The following is a 17,058-nucleotide window of genomic DNA, read 5'->3' as shown; positions in this document are numbered from 1 at the left end:
AGCCTCCCACTGAATAGAGCATATTAGCTACTATATAAATATTGGATGCGGTTAATGTGTTGAGGTCTAGAGGTTTATTGATTTGAATTATCTTTAAAACTGTTTTGATCTGAATGACAATTTATGTAACTTAAAGAGTATTATCTCAAGTGTAAAGGGAGATGTTTTGTATCTAATACACATTAGAGTAGCCTACTCGCAGTGTACAATCCTGACTGTTAATTGAACTGGTCCATTTGCACACTCTCAGAGTTATGTTATTACTTGAATAACAAGTTACAAACATTTGAATGCACATGTTCAAAGTCGGGTCCTTGTTTTGAAGTTAGGTGCAAAGTTATCTAGATGGTCTCTAGGATTACAGCGGAACCAAAACCAATAACAAGTTTCACAATGGTGAAAGAGAGAGTTTGAAAGATGATAAACAACACATGTGAACACCATTGGTGAAAAAGAGTTAAAAAGATGGAGAACACTTTGGTTTCAGATGGATTAGACGGCTATGTGATGGAGAAATGGAGAAATAACAACCAGTTTCCTAAACGAAAACCCCCCAAAAAAGGAAAAAAAAAACTATAATGGCAAAGAGACGTTTTTAAATCACTGGACTTAATTGGTAATAACGTTATTGTATGAAAAGGTATCATAGAAAAGGTGGTTGTAGGCGTCTTCACTTGTTGTGTGCTACTTGTTGTTCTAGTCTCTTTTATTGGCCCGGGCCGCCGGTGTGGTGGTCTGGTTACCCTAGGCTGCAATGCCAGCCTGACTGCCGGGGTTCGTCGTTCCCGACGACCTTTGCAGCGTGTCACTCCCCATCTCTCTGCCCATTTCCTGTCAGTCTACTGTCCAGGCCTCAGGCATCTAAAAGTATGTCCTTGAGCGCAGGGGAATTATTTTGGGTTAAACTGTTTCCGGTTTGATAGTTCCAGCCAAACTGTAGTCCATCTAGGACTACAACATGACATAGAGTGGTTTCCAACTGGATCAAACCCCAAAAGTGAAGGGATCCCAGGCTACCAGGCATAAAAGCCCCAAAATAAATCAAACACGATACACCTGTGCATATCTCCTTGTATGGGCCATTCTGTCCGTGACATCAACTGTGGTGATGGTGGTCTTTAGTCATGTCTTTAGTCATGTGTGACCGCAGCTGTTGATACTGCATACATAGGGGACAGTAGTGTTGGTACGGCATACATGGACTTACACACAAAGTCAAACGTAGGAGTGGTTATTTGCACTGGGTGAGGGTGGTGATAATCGTGTGCTGCGATTGCTGCGGTATAACCCCTTGGGCGGATACAGCAGCCGACTAATCAACACGAGCTAAAGTGCTGCGACTTCGGGTGCTCCTTGGCAAGGCAGGTAGAACTGGCACACTGTGAGCAAGAGGAACACGTGTCAAACATCGACAATGCTCGGCTGCCAAGCAATTGCTGCTTCAGGCAATGTGGTAGAATGCTGCCAAGGAGAAACTGCACTGGAGTGTATCCTGTTGCAAAGGAACCACAACACAGAGTGGAAAACAGCCACCATTGTACACATAATGGCTGCATAACGGCGAGGCCGGCAGCCAAATGCTGTGTGTGGATACTCTAGGACAGCGATGAATGCCCGGGTGATCATTCATCTAAGCTGTTATATGCTTTATTACTAGATATAGTGGCTGTGTCAGAGTTGTTGTTGCTCATCTAGATTGTCAGGGGGGATGACTATAACAACCCAGCCCCACCCACCCCTCCATCCCATATATTTCTGCCTGCTCAGTAATATTTGGCCAGTAGGAATGTTTATCCCCTAATAAAGGCCCGAAACAATAGGGGGGCTGGTCACAAACATTTGGTCAGGCCCTCGGCCGTCAAAACATGGCTTTTGTCACCACAGGGTCACATTATTTCAAACCCTACTCTATATGACAACAGCACTCCACGCAGCAGCAGCAGCACAGACACAGACAGGACTCGGAGCAAACCACATCGCAGAGCAGACCGGACTCGCAGCAGGCAAACATCCAGATCCAGTTGTCATCGTGGGAGCGTGGAACGTTAACTGCTCGTCTGCTTTTTGAACTAACCTTGTTTCTCTCTCTGGTGATCTCCTCCATCACGATGATTCACAAGACAGTTGTGCTGCTCTGTCTGGCAGTTTGCTTCTCTGCAGGTAACCTCATCAGAGTCATTCCATAATAATTTCATATCATATAAGAGTTAGGTTTAGGCTAGATCAAAATAGAGATGACACTATATATTACTGCATATTACTTTAAACATTATACAGTATATTATTACTATATTGAAGTGTTGACTTAATTCAACCTGTCTAAATGTTTTTCAACAAATGTCACCTTTTCAGATGCAGAGGACAAGTCCAGACTCTACAGGAGGGTATGAGACAACAATTAAAAACTAAACCAATAAATAAAGTAGAAAGATGCAATTCTGGGAAATTGCAATTGTTGTTGCCGTGACGCGAGTCATGAGGAATAAGCAGGACCAAAAGCTTCACTTCCCTGTTGTGCAGCCGTCCAAGACGGATAACATTACTCAGAAAGTTTACAAAACTCAGGTTCACTTTGCTTGGAAAAAAATCCACGGACCGATATGGCAACCACACACTAATGAAATATTGTCTAGGCAAATATTTGAAGGATTATTATGCATTATAGTCTTCACACAAATATCACGTGTCATGTCTTCCATTTTTAAATATCTTTAGAAACTGAATAGCTGGGGGGGCTGAATATATCTGGGGGCTAATGTTATGGAAAACTGCTTTCAAATGGAATCCCATTAAAACAGAACTGATGTTTGATCTGTCCCCAGCCTTCCTGCAGTGACATGAGCGTAACCCAGGCCTGTCCTCTGAATTACTCCCCTGTGTGTGGAAGTGACGGTGTCACCTATCCAAACGAGTGTGCTCTGTGTGTCCACAGGCTGTAAGTAGTTATGCTCCATGTATACTTGGCTGCACACTGTGTGCTCGTCGACAACGTATAACATCTCTATGCATTGTGAGCTTGCCTTGTAGAGCAGGGGTCTTCAACAGGGGGTCCGGGACCCCTAGGGGGTCCTCAGAGTTACTACAGGGAGTGATAGAAACGTTTTTTCTTCATTTTTTATATTAACCATTTGAACCCTAGTGTCCATATTCTTAGAACCTTTGCCAAAAATAGCCGATCTACAAGCTCACAACGTCTCGCGCTGCGAGGCGCTGTGAGCTTGTAGATCGGCTATTTTCGGTGTAGAGGGGAAAAAGAGCTGACTAAGGACAGAGGGAAAGGTCAACTTCTATTGACGGTTCAAGTGGTTAAATATCTGAAAATACAAATTGACGTGAATCCAAAATACACTGATGTGATGATCGTGTTGTCAAAACAATGAAACTATATGGAATCTCTGAAAAGGTTGTGGGGGTCCCTGTTTCATCTCTCTCTCTCTCTCTCAACTAAGGGGTCCTTGGGCCTGAAAACATTGAAGACCCCTGTTGTAGAGACTTCCCCCTGTCCCCACACACCTGACTGAGCCTTCCTATGTGATTTATTGGAGTTTATTTTCCACCTGAGACAGGGGAGAGGGGAAAAGCCCTTTAACTTTGCTTGGCATGCAACATTGGCTTGTGGTACATTCACACAGAGCAGTGAGCGCTATAACTATAAAAGTATAGTTTTAAAAAATCGTTTCAAAAGTCAAGTGGATGGCAGCGCTGACTATAATAAATTACAACCATGAACGATTTAGTTATCTATAAAGTTATATCGTGCCCGATGGCAATGGTGCTTAACTCAGAGAGTGTACAAATACAGAGACCACTGGTCTATATTACCAGGATCAATAGTATGAATGATAGTCTACGTCATAAAACCTGTTATATTGTATATTATATTGTATTGTATTTTATATAGTTATATAGTCAGTGTGAACACTGCCATCCACATAACGATTTTTTTTTTCAGTGCGAATGGCCCATACAGACCTGTAAGGAGCCATTTGGTTCCTAACAATCAAAAATAGGATAACTATGGTTCCCCTGGAACCCCCCTAAGGACCCCTTGGGGTCCCCGGAACTTACTTTGAGGACCACTGATATATCTATGTATTATGGTAAACTCATTGCCACCAAATAGCCTCAAGATGAGCTGTTTTCCAAGCTGATGAAAATGTTTTCTTGTTTCCAGGGAAACCAACGCTGACATACTGATAGTGAAGGAAGGAGGATGCTAAGGAACGATGCCCCCTCCCCACGCCTCCATACCCTAATATACACGACAATATAGCCATATGCTAATCATTCTTTTATAATCCTGATGTTTTGTATTATATCTAATATCACTGTTTGCCTCTGTGGATTATTATTAAAGATCTAGAGCTTTGCTGTTGTCAAAATGTAGGAACCTAATGTTGTATTCTGTAAGTTAAGGACATTAAGGATGAAAGGTTTGACCAAACCCAAGAGATGAGAAGGAGAGGTGTAGTTTGTTAGAGTCTTTAGGAGAGGAGGTTTAGGGCCCTATATTTTCTTCCAAGCTAAACCCTAAACCCTTAAACTTCTTTGGCTTGAAATTTTGAAAAACATTTTAAAATACTTCAAATAGACGATCTACATCGACATGTTGTGAGCTTGTAGATCAGCTATTTGAACTATTTGAAAATGTTTTTCAAAATAGTAAAAAAAAAAAAAAAGGCAAAGAAGTTTAGGGGTTTAGGGTTTAGCATGGACAAAAATAGGGCCCTTAGTGTCTATTGGGGTATATCAAGTCTTGGAAGAGGAGGTGTGGTGTCTTAGATTAGAAGAGGTCTTAAAGAGGGACAGGAGGTGTATTATAGATCAGCGGGATGCTTAATGAAGCTTAACCAAGATGGAGAGACACGATGTTAAACACAATTTTACCAACTGCTCCCAATTATTTTCTTAGCAATGTGCAGAGCTACTCTGTTCCCTTTGAATGCCAGGTAGATGAAAGTTAGAGGACATATTGTATATAAAATAAATCGCCATTCTCACTTATCACCACCACTTTGGCGAAAAGAGAGAGAACAGACACAAGATGGCAGTGTTTCTAAATTACGTGAAACTAATTCATGTTGATCCATCATCTTTTTCCCCCTCTCTCCACTACTAACTGTTTGTGATTATTATTATTATTATTTTTTTTACTTTAGGAACATCACTCTGAAAAGAAACTTAAATAAAAGCACTGCTTTTCTTTTGAACAACTGAGTTAAAATGGTAAACCTTTATCCAAAGTGCTTTACATTCACCCAGCCAGACAGGAAACCATGCAAGGCACTTCAACTCTATAAATGGTAAATGGTGCATTTATATAGCGCTTTTATCCAAGGCGCTTTACATAGAATGTGCATTACATTCAGCCATTCACACGCCAGTGGCAGAGGAAACCATGCAAGGCACCAACCTACTCACCGGGAGCAACTATAGGGGTTCAGAGTCTTGCTCAAGGACTCTTCGACATTAACTCAGGGGGAGCCCGGATTCGAACTGGGAACCCTTCGGGAACCCTTCGTGCTCTAATAACGGTTTCGTTTCTCTACCCCTGAGCTATGCCGCCCCGACTCTATGTAATAGGCGAGGTTGCATTAGGACTAGGAGTTATAATTTCCTACAGGCTGTGTTCCATAATATCAAGAGTTTATATGAGGTAGATATGCCAAAGGTTTTAAGTGAGAATGTGTGTGTGTGTGTGTGTGTGTGTGTGTGTGTGTGTGTGTGTGTGTGTGTGTGTGTGTGTGTGTGTGTGTGTGTGTGTGTGTGTGTGTGTGTGTGTGTGTGTGTGTGTGTGTACAAGTTATGCAAACCCAGAGCCAATTTGCATGCCAGCAATGCCTTTTACAAATTGCTTCTATGCACACTGCAGCACACACCCACTATTATTGTAATGTTAGAGTAGGTAGACGTTAGACTACATTTTATTTTGGGGGGGTCCCCAGATGATTAACTTAATGTGCAACATTGTTTTCTCACTCAACAGTAAACAAACCAACATAAAGTTTAAGTGTATAGAGGGTATCTGCACATTTCTAAACAAAAACATTTCTAGACAATTTGAGGACATTTTCAATACCAAATAACAAATTCAACATTGGCCAAATTGTCAAATATTAGAGGCAGAAATTGTGAAAACATCATCATGTAGTGTGCATCAGTGAGAGATTGTGAAGTGTTTGTCTGGCTGTTAAGTAAGGGAATTCTATAAGATATTTGACGTTACCAAGACATTTCTTCACCAATGTGTTACTAAAGGTGTGTAATAATATGTACTAATGGACTCAACATCATGAAAAAACCCTAGTTTGACCCCTCACATGCGACTTAAAGCAGATTTATTTTTTTTATTTTTTTCCTGTATAGTAAAGTTAATGGGGTGGTTTTTTATGAGGTTTCCCCCGGGAGTTGAATTTCAACCTTATACATATTATTTATTACACACTTTTAGTAACACATTGGTGAAGACATTTCTTGGTAACGATTTACTTTGCAGATTTTCTTATGTTCCCCTTATTATGTGAAGAAAGCATCAATATTTCTAAAGGTCTGTTGAAATAACAAAACATTGCACATGAAAGGACTGGGGAAATGTGTCTGTTGATTTCACAGTAATTAAACCTAACTGCAAATAAGTAGTGCGGGATAAAAAAAACACAAAAAAAAAAAACAATGAACTGGTATGCACATCCCAACTCAAATGGGTTCAGGTGTAGGGTAAATAAAATAAACGAATTAAGAAATACCCACACTGGGAAAATAATGTGTAACAGCTGCACATTTTCAGCAAGCAAGAAGTGGTACAGTACCAGAGTATGGTTATGGCATAAGAAGTTACAGCCCGAGCCTCTAAAATCAAACAATGCTCATGAAGTAGATTTTTTGATTTTATGATGACATGGAGTTATGGATTTGGTGCCACCAGGCCAGGCCAGGCCAGGCTCTGCTGCTGCTGTTGTCTCTGCTGCTGCCACACTAGGACTAAAGGACACTGAGGCAGTTTATATAGAAGTCCTATTAGAGGTGAGTGACTGCAGGTGAGTGGCTTGAGTGGGAGCTGGTGAGAGGGGTGGAGTCAGGCATTACACAGGCCAGGGGGCGGGTTGCTGTCCAATTTGAGGTCTTCCCTAGCATGACCCTTTTGTACACTCACCATTGGCATAACCGCTAAAGAAAAACGTATATATTTTGACCAATGACATCACCACTGGCATCACCAGGAATACTGGTCCCTCACTGCCTGTTAATGATGACGTTGCCAGAGATGCTGCTCCCTGATTGGGCTTCGGTCTTAAATAAGAGAGGACACTTACATACATACATACATACATACATACATACATACATACATACATACATACATACATACATACATACATATACGTACATACTGTACATGCATACATACATACATACATACATACATACATACATACATACATACATACATACATACATACATACATACATAAATACATACATACATACATACATACATACATAAATACATACATACATACATACATAAATACATACATACATACATACATATACATACATACATACATACATACATACATACATACATACATACATACATACTATACATACATACATACATACATACATACATACATACATACATACATACATACATACATACACACATACCCAATAACAACTAGACTGCACTCTGACGAACTTGCGTCCTGTGCACTAGTGTGGTAAGGTAGTTTGTTTACATATTTAACAAAATATAAAACACACCATAACTCAGACGACCACACAGCAATCAATGACACTGCTTTTCTGTCTAAATAAAAGCAAATTTATGACAAAAATAATATGACGTTTTGTTCTGGCATTTTTGACACACCAAAAAAAGAAAAGAAAAAAAGTGGTGATAGGTGGGGTTCCTCTAGGGGAGGAGGAGGTGAAGATGTTCAATGGAAGTGGAGGAATGGTGAATATCTGGAGGTTTTCAAGAAGGTGAACGGAAGTCCATCAGTCAGTCCTGCTATGTTTTAACTGTGCTAAGTTATGATACAATACAATCATGTGATAATAATATCTCAAAATAGGGACACACACACTGTATGTACATCTGCTTTCAGTGCAAGATACAGATTTACGGCATAAAGGAGAGATGGTTGCAACTCAGAGTGGCACAAGAAGTGGGTACGATGGGTGCAACGCAGGATGATGCAACAAGTAGGGAAGTTGGGTCAAACTCAGGATGGTACAAGAAAGATGAAGCAAAGTACTTCAATGTGGTGCAGCTCCTGGTGAAGACTGCAATGACCCCTGAAGAAACGAGAAGTTGAAGTTAGGTGAGGTTAGGGTTCAAAATAAGCAAGCCTGAGGAAACAAGTGACTCTTCGGTGCGGACTTGAAAGAGTCCAATGTTGGCGTCTGGCGAATCTCCATGGGGAGAGAGTTCCAGAGGGGAGGGGCTGCCACACTGAAGGCTCTATCGCAGAGGGTCCGCTTATTGGTGTGAGAGAGAGATGGTGTCCCACGTCAGAAGACCTCAGGTTCCGCACTGGGGTGTAATCCCATGTAATTACCATAGTAGTTAAAGGACCATACTGGCTCAACAGTGAATTGATGGAAGTAACAATCCTGTTCATATTCCTCATAGAGCACTGTATCATTAGCCATAATGTCAAAACTGTGCATTCTGCATGGTGCTACCTTCTTGTCACCAACTTGGGAGCTCATTGCAAAGGAGGGTGTTGCCAAGTGCCACCCGCAACATATGAGTGGCACTTGGTAGCCAAGTGGTATAGTCTATATGTGATATGCAGATATATGCAGTATAGCCATGAAAGCACTATGCTTTCCATATAACCACTTCAACATGTGCAGTGAAGAGCCCCCACCAGGAGGTGGGGGCCACCGTCCTACTCAGTTGCCACCGCAGTCGTAGGAGCAGCAACAAAGATTGCCTTCCTCGCCCGGCTTCCCTCCCCCAAACACGGCCAATTGTGTTTGTGTAGACACTCCCACCTCCCACCACTCACTTTAGGTGAACATGACGTGGAGTACGTTGAAAACTTCACTTATCTTGGAAGTAACATCTCCAGCACAGGAGACGTGGAAAAAGATGTACGGACGAGAATAGGCAAAATCCATCACTGCAGCCATAAAGCTACGCCTTTACATGTCAGTGGTCATCCCAACAGCGATCTACGCCTGTGAGACCTGGATGAAGACAGCCAGCATCACCAACAAGTTGGATGTCTTCCACAGACGGTGCCTTAGATCCATCTTCAGGATCTCGTGGAGAGACCACATCACCAATGAAGAGGTGATGAGAAGGGCAGGGGTGCAACCCCTGTCGGACATCGTCTCCGACAGGAGAAGGAGAATGATGGGGCACATACTCCGACTGCCAAGAGAGAGACCGGCAAGTGTGGCAATGGACTGGATGCCAGAGGGTGGAAAGAGGAAGAGAGGGAGGTCAAAGAAGACGTGGAGACAGACAGCCAAGGAAGATCTGAGAGAGATGGGAGTCAGCTGGCATGGAGCACGAAGGGTCGCCAGGGACCGGAGCAAATGGAGAGGACTCGTCGCCCAATGTTCCAATAGGAACGGGAGGAACTAAGTCTAAGTAAGTAAGACACTCGGCAAGCCGGTGGCACCACATTCAGACATTGGACAGTGACTCTGGAATTAGACAGGGGTACTTTACTCCTGTGCCACCCAAGCACCCAAGTCTACCATACCAGTTTGTGTTACAGAGCTAATAGTTGAGTTTGGCCATGCCTGCATGGTAACCTTGGTTGATCTGACTGACCAATATAGTGTACTGTGCTGCTTATAATTCACTCTCTCACGCTGACACAGATCTGACCCATTACATGTCGAGTCGACTGATGTGCCAGGCCGCCGCCCACCGGAGCTTCTGTGGTCTTAGATTGACGGCAAACCTCATCCACCCACTTTGCATAAAGAACTAGGTCTTCAACTAATGGAGTTGGAACAACTGAAGTTCCGGAGACAGAGAGAAACACACCTTAACTCTGCCCCCATGCCACCAACCTGCCCTCATGCCATCTACCTGGCACCTAGCTCCGCCTCCATGTCATCTACCTGGTCCAGGGACGTGCAGAGAACTATAGAGAGGCAGGGGCTGAATATTCTGAAAGGGCCTTTTGGTGAAAATATCGAAAATAGCCGACCTCCAGCAGCGCGACACATTGTGAGCTTGGAGGTCTGCTATGTTCGGTATACTTGATACCAAGATCGTCGGCAGTGGTAAAATAGTGGGTGGACAATATTGTGGCTACCGCTAGACTTGTGCCAGTCGGGGGGAAAAATACAGAAAGAATAGGTCGATAGCATGAAAAGTTGGGGGACATTCTGCTCCGAATGACTCCAGCTCCCACGCCCATGCTTGATACCAGACTGAACTAAGCATTATCAAGTGAATACTGGAGATGTGGCGTAACGGCATGGATTTCTACACAGAGAGAGAGAGTGCAATTCTTTCAACATAAGATACTGCATTCAAGTTCAGGAGAGTTTTGACAAGACAATTCTCTTGAATGCTGCCTTCAGGTGTGGCATGGAAAGAGGGCGTTTGCATTTCTTTCACCATAGTAAAAACTGCATTCATGGTCTGGAGAGGGCACTTTTTTACAGATGGATAAAGCCCCCTTTGATGTCTATGTGTGCACGTGCCTGACCTGGTCCTATTTGTACTCCCAGAAAACCTCTCAGAATCCCCTATGCTTTTCAGGCCCACCCGAAAGCCTAGAACCACTCACAACTTACTTACGTACAATGTATGCAGACCCTCCCTTGCTGCAGGGCTGAATGTGAAAAGGGGTTCAGTCTTATGAACAACATACAATATACAGACAGGAGATCTACAATGATAAAATTGATGATCAGCATCAAAGGGCCACATGTAAGACGTTTCAAGCCATAAGAAGTACATCACAACATTGTTGAGAAGCCGAAGAAGGTGCTGGAGCAACTATGACAATGTGAGCCTTTTTACATCTTAATCCACTGCTTATGACTAGTTTGACGAGTTATATTTATGGGTCCACTCTGCTTTTTTGTTTTTTTGCCTGAACGGATTTCCAATCGGATTTTTTTGTTTGAAAGCTGTGAACAAACTGCACAAACATGGTGCATGATCTGTGCATGGGCGTACATGATCTGTGCACTATAAATTACATGGAAGTCTATGGAGACTTCTGGCGGGGAAAGCCCAAAGAAGACATATTTAATTAAGGAATGGCACAAAAAATAACTCAAGTTAATATATTAGTACAAATATATTTTGATAATTCCTATATATTCATCAAGTGATGACATAATAATATACTATATTTCTAAATATGTTTAAATGTTATCTTACTCAATTTAAATTAAGTTTCACTGATGCGGAATCGACTGTGAGCTGTTGTCTGCCTAGCACAGAAGAGATGAGAAGACATTGTTCTGCCACACTGCCACACAAGCAAGGAGGCAATGCACAACTCAGCTTCCTGAGTACAAACATACCGTGTGTGTGTGTGTGTGTGTGTGTGTGTGTGTGTGTGTGTGTGTGTGTGTGTGTGTGTGTGTGTGTGTGTGTGTGTGTGTGTGTGTGTGTGTGCGCACGCACGCGTGCATGTGCGTGTGCGTGTGTGCATGACATGCAAGCATATACATTCACAAGTGTGTCCAAGTTCCAAGTGTGGTTTGACATTGTTAAAGCCAGGCTAGAACAGACAGCAGCTCACAGTCGATTCCGCATCAGTGAAGCTTAATTTAGGACCACACCAATATTGGACAAAGTGAGTAAGATAACATTTAAACACATTTAAAAATATAGTACATTATTATTATGTCATCACTTGCATGCATAATATAGGAATTATTCAAATATATTTGTATATTTTGTATATTTGTATTTAATTTGAGTTATTTTTGTGCCATTCCTTAAGATGTCTGCACATATTTCTGGCAAAACAGTAACAGCAAAGCGTGTGAGGTATGATGGAAGAGTTCTGGAGGAGAACCGTGAAAGAGCACCCAATCGCGGAGACCAAGGCTCTGGCTCTCAGGATGCTACTCGAGATCTAGGTACACAGTAACACATAACACATCATTTCTCTCCCTTCTCACATCATTATGAGTGAACTGAATAATTAGGACCATGTTTGGGTTAATCAATCAATACTACTGCAGGTTGTGCATATGTGCATATAGTGGTTACAAGGGATATACCACATTGTTGGATGAATGACAATAAATAGAAACATTATGAACGTTAGAGCCTGTTCTTTCTTGTGTTTTATGTCTCAAGTACAGTACCTAATGTAAATGTACTTGTGTGTTGTGACTAAGCATACAAGAGAGACAAGTAGGCAGCGGTAGGTTTACATTTTGAAAATGTATTGTTTGAACATCCTACCCATTGTACAACAAAACATTGATAATGTTCACATAGGCCTACAGTATTCACACGTGGTTAACTTTCTTCACTATAGAAAAAGTGTGAAATTACTGACACAGTGAAAAAGAGTTGCTGTTTCAGTCCTCAGATTCCACAAAATCACTTTGGGTTCTTTGAAATGAAAACGTTGAAGTTGGTCATATTACATTTTAACTCTACCGTACTAATATCGTCCAGTTCTCCAGAGAAACGTCCTCCTCCAAAGAGACGTCCTCAGAGCAGCTGTGGGGTGTTTTATACTGCTGTGTCTTCTGCTTGCCGTGAGAATCGTAGGCATGGCCATGCATTGTGAGTACCAGGTGGTCGGCGGTCAAACTCATGCACTTACAACTTTGATGACACTATATTTCCACACTCACTCCAGGGGGCCACAATGCATATTGCTACATCCTACTTTGCCATTCTAGTATCTCATACAAAAGAAGCAAAAATAGCCAAGCTAGAAAACGCTTCTTTTGAATTGGAACCTTGAATTATTTTTGGTTATATGTTTTAATTGAAATCCTGAAATGTAACATTTTGATTTAATTTCAAATGTATTTAGTTATACTCATGTTAACTTTATGAACTTAAATACAAATACGTTGGACATAAAAAAAAGACTCTAATATAGACTGAAGGAATTAAAGCGGGTCATGTTTGCATGTTTGGAATTGTAATCGCTGAAATCAATAATATATCAGTATTCTGATATTTACCTGCAGGCTGCATTAAGTGAAGGTGGGGGCCACATGTGGCCGCCAGCTGCTCATGTCTGACTTACAACAAGACCATGCTTCACTTTTGACAGTGTGTGGGTTCTGCAGTACTTCATACATGTTTAGACTGGCCTATTCATATGATCAGGAACACTGAGTTTTCGTCTCAAAGCTCCTTTTCCACACACAGATGCTCAACGTCCTCCTCGTGAACAGTCTGTGATTATCATCACCTTTTTGGTCCTTTGCAGATCATTCTATACCATACCATAACGAGTTAATGACCAACTACAGCACCCTGACCCTGCAGAGAAGCAATTTAGAGACCCAACACAACAGCATGACCCTGGAGAGAAAACAGTTAGAGGTCAGATGTGACAACCTGACCCAGCAGAAAGAACGGTTAGAAATGGAAAACATCCAGCATACTGACTGAATTAATTTCTGATGATATAAAAAATGATTTGCGTTTCTGCCATCAATTAAACGCTACTGTATATTAATTTGACAAAGTCAATTTGAATTTAGCACAAACAATAGTTATGTATGTATTGGTTCAGAAGCCAATAATGTTATGTATTAGTTGCCCAATTTTGGACCAAACGGACATCGCCAAATATCTTCAACAATTAGTGAGGTCAAATGTAATCTACTTATATGTGTAGTTGAGTCAACTAGTTGGCTGGTATGTATTTTTGTTTTAGCACAACTTACCTCAGAATTGGGCAGTACTAATCACGCCTATATTAGGCCATTAACCGGTATGTGCCAAATTTGACCCGGTGGGCATTAAGGGGAAAGCAGGTTAGAGGTTACAAACCTTTTGAAGGTATGTTGGCTTGTCATGTTTGACTCTGACGAAGAAGCATGTTGAAACATCAGTCTGTCACCCCCTGCAATAGGGTTTGATGATATTTAGGTGTCAACACTAATGTTCACTTTCTGGTTTTGTTTGACATTGAGCAAATAGCTATTATTTGTACTGTCATACCATTCTAGTTTATTGCTGCCTGTTAATATTGCTGTTTAACATACACCGTCCTTAATTCATGACAGATTCGGCAGATTATGAAATGGTGTTGCTTTCACTCTTGGGGCTGTTTTTCTGTCAACGCAAGGTGAACTGTTTTGTATTGCCGTGTACAGTCTAGTCTGTGCCCTTCTTTATCCATTGTCAATTTTGCTTGGGTGATTCTGTCTGCACTACACATTTTCATAAAGGGTTAATAAAGTTCTTAATCAGTCATTATGATGTTTTTCAACTAATTTTAATTTAACCTCTTGGAAAGGGTTAGTTTTGACTGCTTCTCACGGCTTCAAGTATAATTGGCAGCTTTATCCATAGCTTTAAACAAGTCCATAAACAGACTAGCACAGATATCTTCATGCGAATGAATGAATGAATGAATGAATGAATGAATGAATGAATGAATGAATGCCCAACCAAACCACAATCTGTCTTTTGTCTTTGATTAATTCCTCTTACAGTTGACAGGCTTAGTGTTTTAAATGAGTGCATTATTTTCTCTTCGGAAAGAGTAGTCAGAGTCGGGTACCCACGACCAACACCACTTAGTCTTACTTAGAGTCTTAGAGGCTAGTCTAAGTGGTCAGCACTATGATGTCATTTTGATGACACTAGTCATAATGCCTATAATTGGCATTTGGTCGGCTCGGCGGTTCTGGACAACCACTCAATCCGACGGACCTCATACCGGGCACAGTAACACCTCTGGAGTTATGTAGTCTATAGGCATTTTTGAGAGTTGAATATGGGTCTAACTGTCATATCCCCATAAATCTAACCAGTAATTAAGGTTTCATTCTCACTATAAGAAACAGGGATATACTTTTCGGGTATTCTGGTATTACCTGGTGATACTGAATCATGTCTGTATCTTATTGTTCTGACATCACATTTCTAGACAGCAGTAAATGGCTTTCTGAGAATTTCAGAAATATTCTGAGAATTTCAGAAATATGTTGTTACACACCAGGTTTCCTGTGTGGCAGTGTTTCCTGTTGAATAGAACAGAAACAAACTAGAGGATTGTCACAATAAGTCTCCAAATAAGTAGATTTTACTTTAGATCTTTAAAGGGGAAGACCACCCATTTTCAATATTGAAATGTCATTAATATAACTTAGAGGAGTTGTGTGGAAATAGATAAAAAGTTCCCCCCCTTCTGTGTTGCCTAGAACTGGAGGATTGATTTGGGGGTTTGTATTGTAAAGTACAATGTGTGATGTCATCAAGTTGTAATTTACAATACAAACCCCAAAACCAATCCTCCAGTTCTAGGCAACACAGAAGAGGGGGAACTTTCTTTTTATTTCCACACAACTCCTCTAAGACATAGTTCAATATTGAAAATGGGTGGTCTTCCCCTTTAAGGTGATGATTCGACTCAATCTTTAATTCATCTTTTTTCCAGCACTGACGGCTACTGCCTGTTGAATGTCTTGTTTTGCCTCAGTCAAAAGTCACACCATGAGTCCATGACAGTGCAATTGCAGAAAGTGTTGCACAAACAGACCAACAAACAAACAAACCAACAAGACAGACTCATAGAGCCACACTGTAGAAACCAGGCTTCCTTTTGTGGCATCGTTTCCTGTTCATACAGTACCTTATGTCTCGTTTTGTGCGTCAGTTAAAAGTAACACTTCGGTGCAGTTGTTCATGTTATGTATGTGGCACATGTGGCTGAAGAGTCGTATGTAGGGCATACAAACCTTCACGTTGTTTCCTGTTCAAGAGAAAATAAAGTAGGGGTGTGCCACAATTCTACACAATTTGACTTTTTAAGGTCAGGATTTGACTCCAACTTAATTACATTTGATCTATTTTACAGCACTGACAGCTACCACCATTTAGAATGTCTTGTTTTGTCTCAGTCAAAAGTCACTTCCTAGTTGCACAGTTGCTACCGTTATTTCATTTTCAATAATATTTTATAGGATAGACTACACTTCATAAAAGCAACCTTACCAGGGGCAAGAGACTTCTACCCCCCCCCCCCACACACACACACACACACACACACACCCCAAGAAAGAAAGAAAGAAAGAAAGAAAGAAAGAAAGAAAGAAAAATAGAAAGAAAGATGCGTTGCGATGTGATGTGATGTGAGATGTCTCGGCCTGTACAGCAGACTCCACCACAGTAGCCACAAACAGCCGAGTTGCATAACATTTTGATGTGCCAGAGGCCAACTAAACTGCAATAAACATGGGCAGTGGATACCGGTACGTAGAAAAGGTAGCTTTGGTTGGTAACTCGAGGCTTACCAAAGAATGGGTTAGGTGATCTTCGACTAATTGAATTGAATTGATTGCTGAATTGATTTCAGCATTTTGGTCAGTGCCGATGATGGTCTGAGGACTGAAACATCAACTCTTTTTCACTGTGACAGTAATTTCACACCTTTTCTATATACTGAAGACCGTTTACCACGTGTGAATACTGTATGTGAACATTATGAATGTTTTGTTGTACAATGGGTACGATGTTCAATCAATACATTTTCGAAATTGAAACCTACCGCTGCATGTTTTGACACAATAAAGTATATAAAAAAAGAAACCTACCGCTGCCTACTTGTCTCTCTTGTATGCTTAGTCAAACCAGTGCATTTACTTAAGTACTGTACTTAAAGGAGTAGTTCGCCCACAAAACCTTTTTCCATTGATTACTCATGCCATGGAGACTTGAGTTCAATAATATTTTTTGTTTTTTGTCGCATTACTAAGACAATAATTTCATTACGATAAATGTACCCCCATTGATTCCCGGAATCAATGGGGGTAAATTAAGAAGAAGAAGAACCATAAACAAAATGTTGTCTTAGGAATGCGACAAATACAAAAAAAAAGTATTGAATTCAAGTCTCCATGGCATGA

General features: G+C 41.1%; 1 protein-coding gene across 1 annotated transcript; it reads left to right on the top strand.

Annotated features, from left to right (window-relative positions):
- Window positions 1-2,108: 2,108 nt before the first annotated feature.
- LOC308302488 (putative pancreatic secretory proteinase inhibitor) lies at window positions 2,109-4,220 on the top strand (the record flags this gene model as incomplete). Its single annotated transcript, XM_080746743.1, has 4 exons — window positions 2,109-2,160; window positions 2,353-2,384; window positions 2,823-2,935; window positions 4,175-4,220. The coding sequence occupies 4 exons, from the start codon at window positions 2,109-2,111 to the stop codon at window positions 4,218-4,220; spliced, it is 243 nt and encodes an 80-aa protein (XP_080602869.1).
- Window positions 4,221-17,058: the final 12,838 nt, after the last annotated feature.

Source organism: Nannobrachium achirus, assembly GCF_963921795.1.
Source record: "Nannobrachium achirus genome assembly, chromosome: 17".
Classification (NCBI taxonomy): Eukaryota; Metazoa; Chordata; class Actinopteri; order Myctophiformes; family Myctophidae; genus Nannobrachium; species Nannobrachium achirus.
This window is presented reverse-complemented; position numbering and strand designations above follow the sequence as displayed.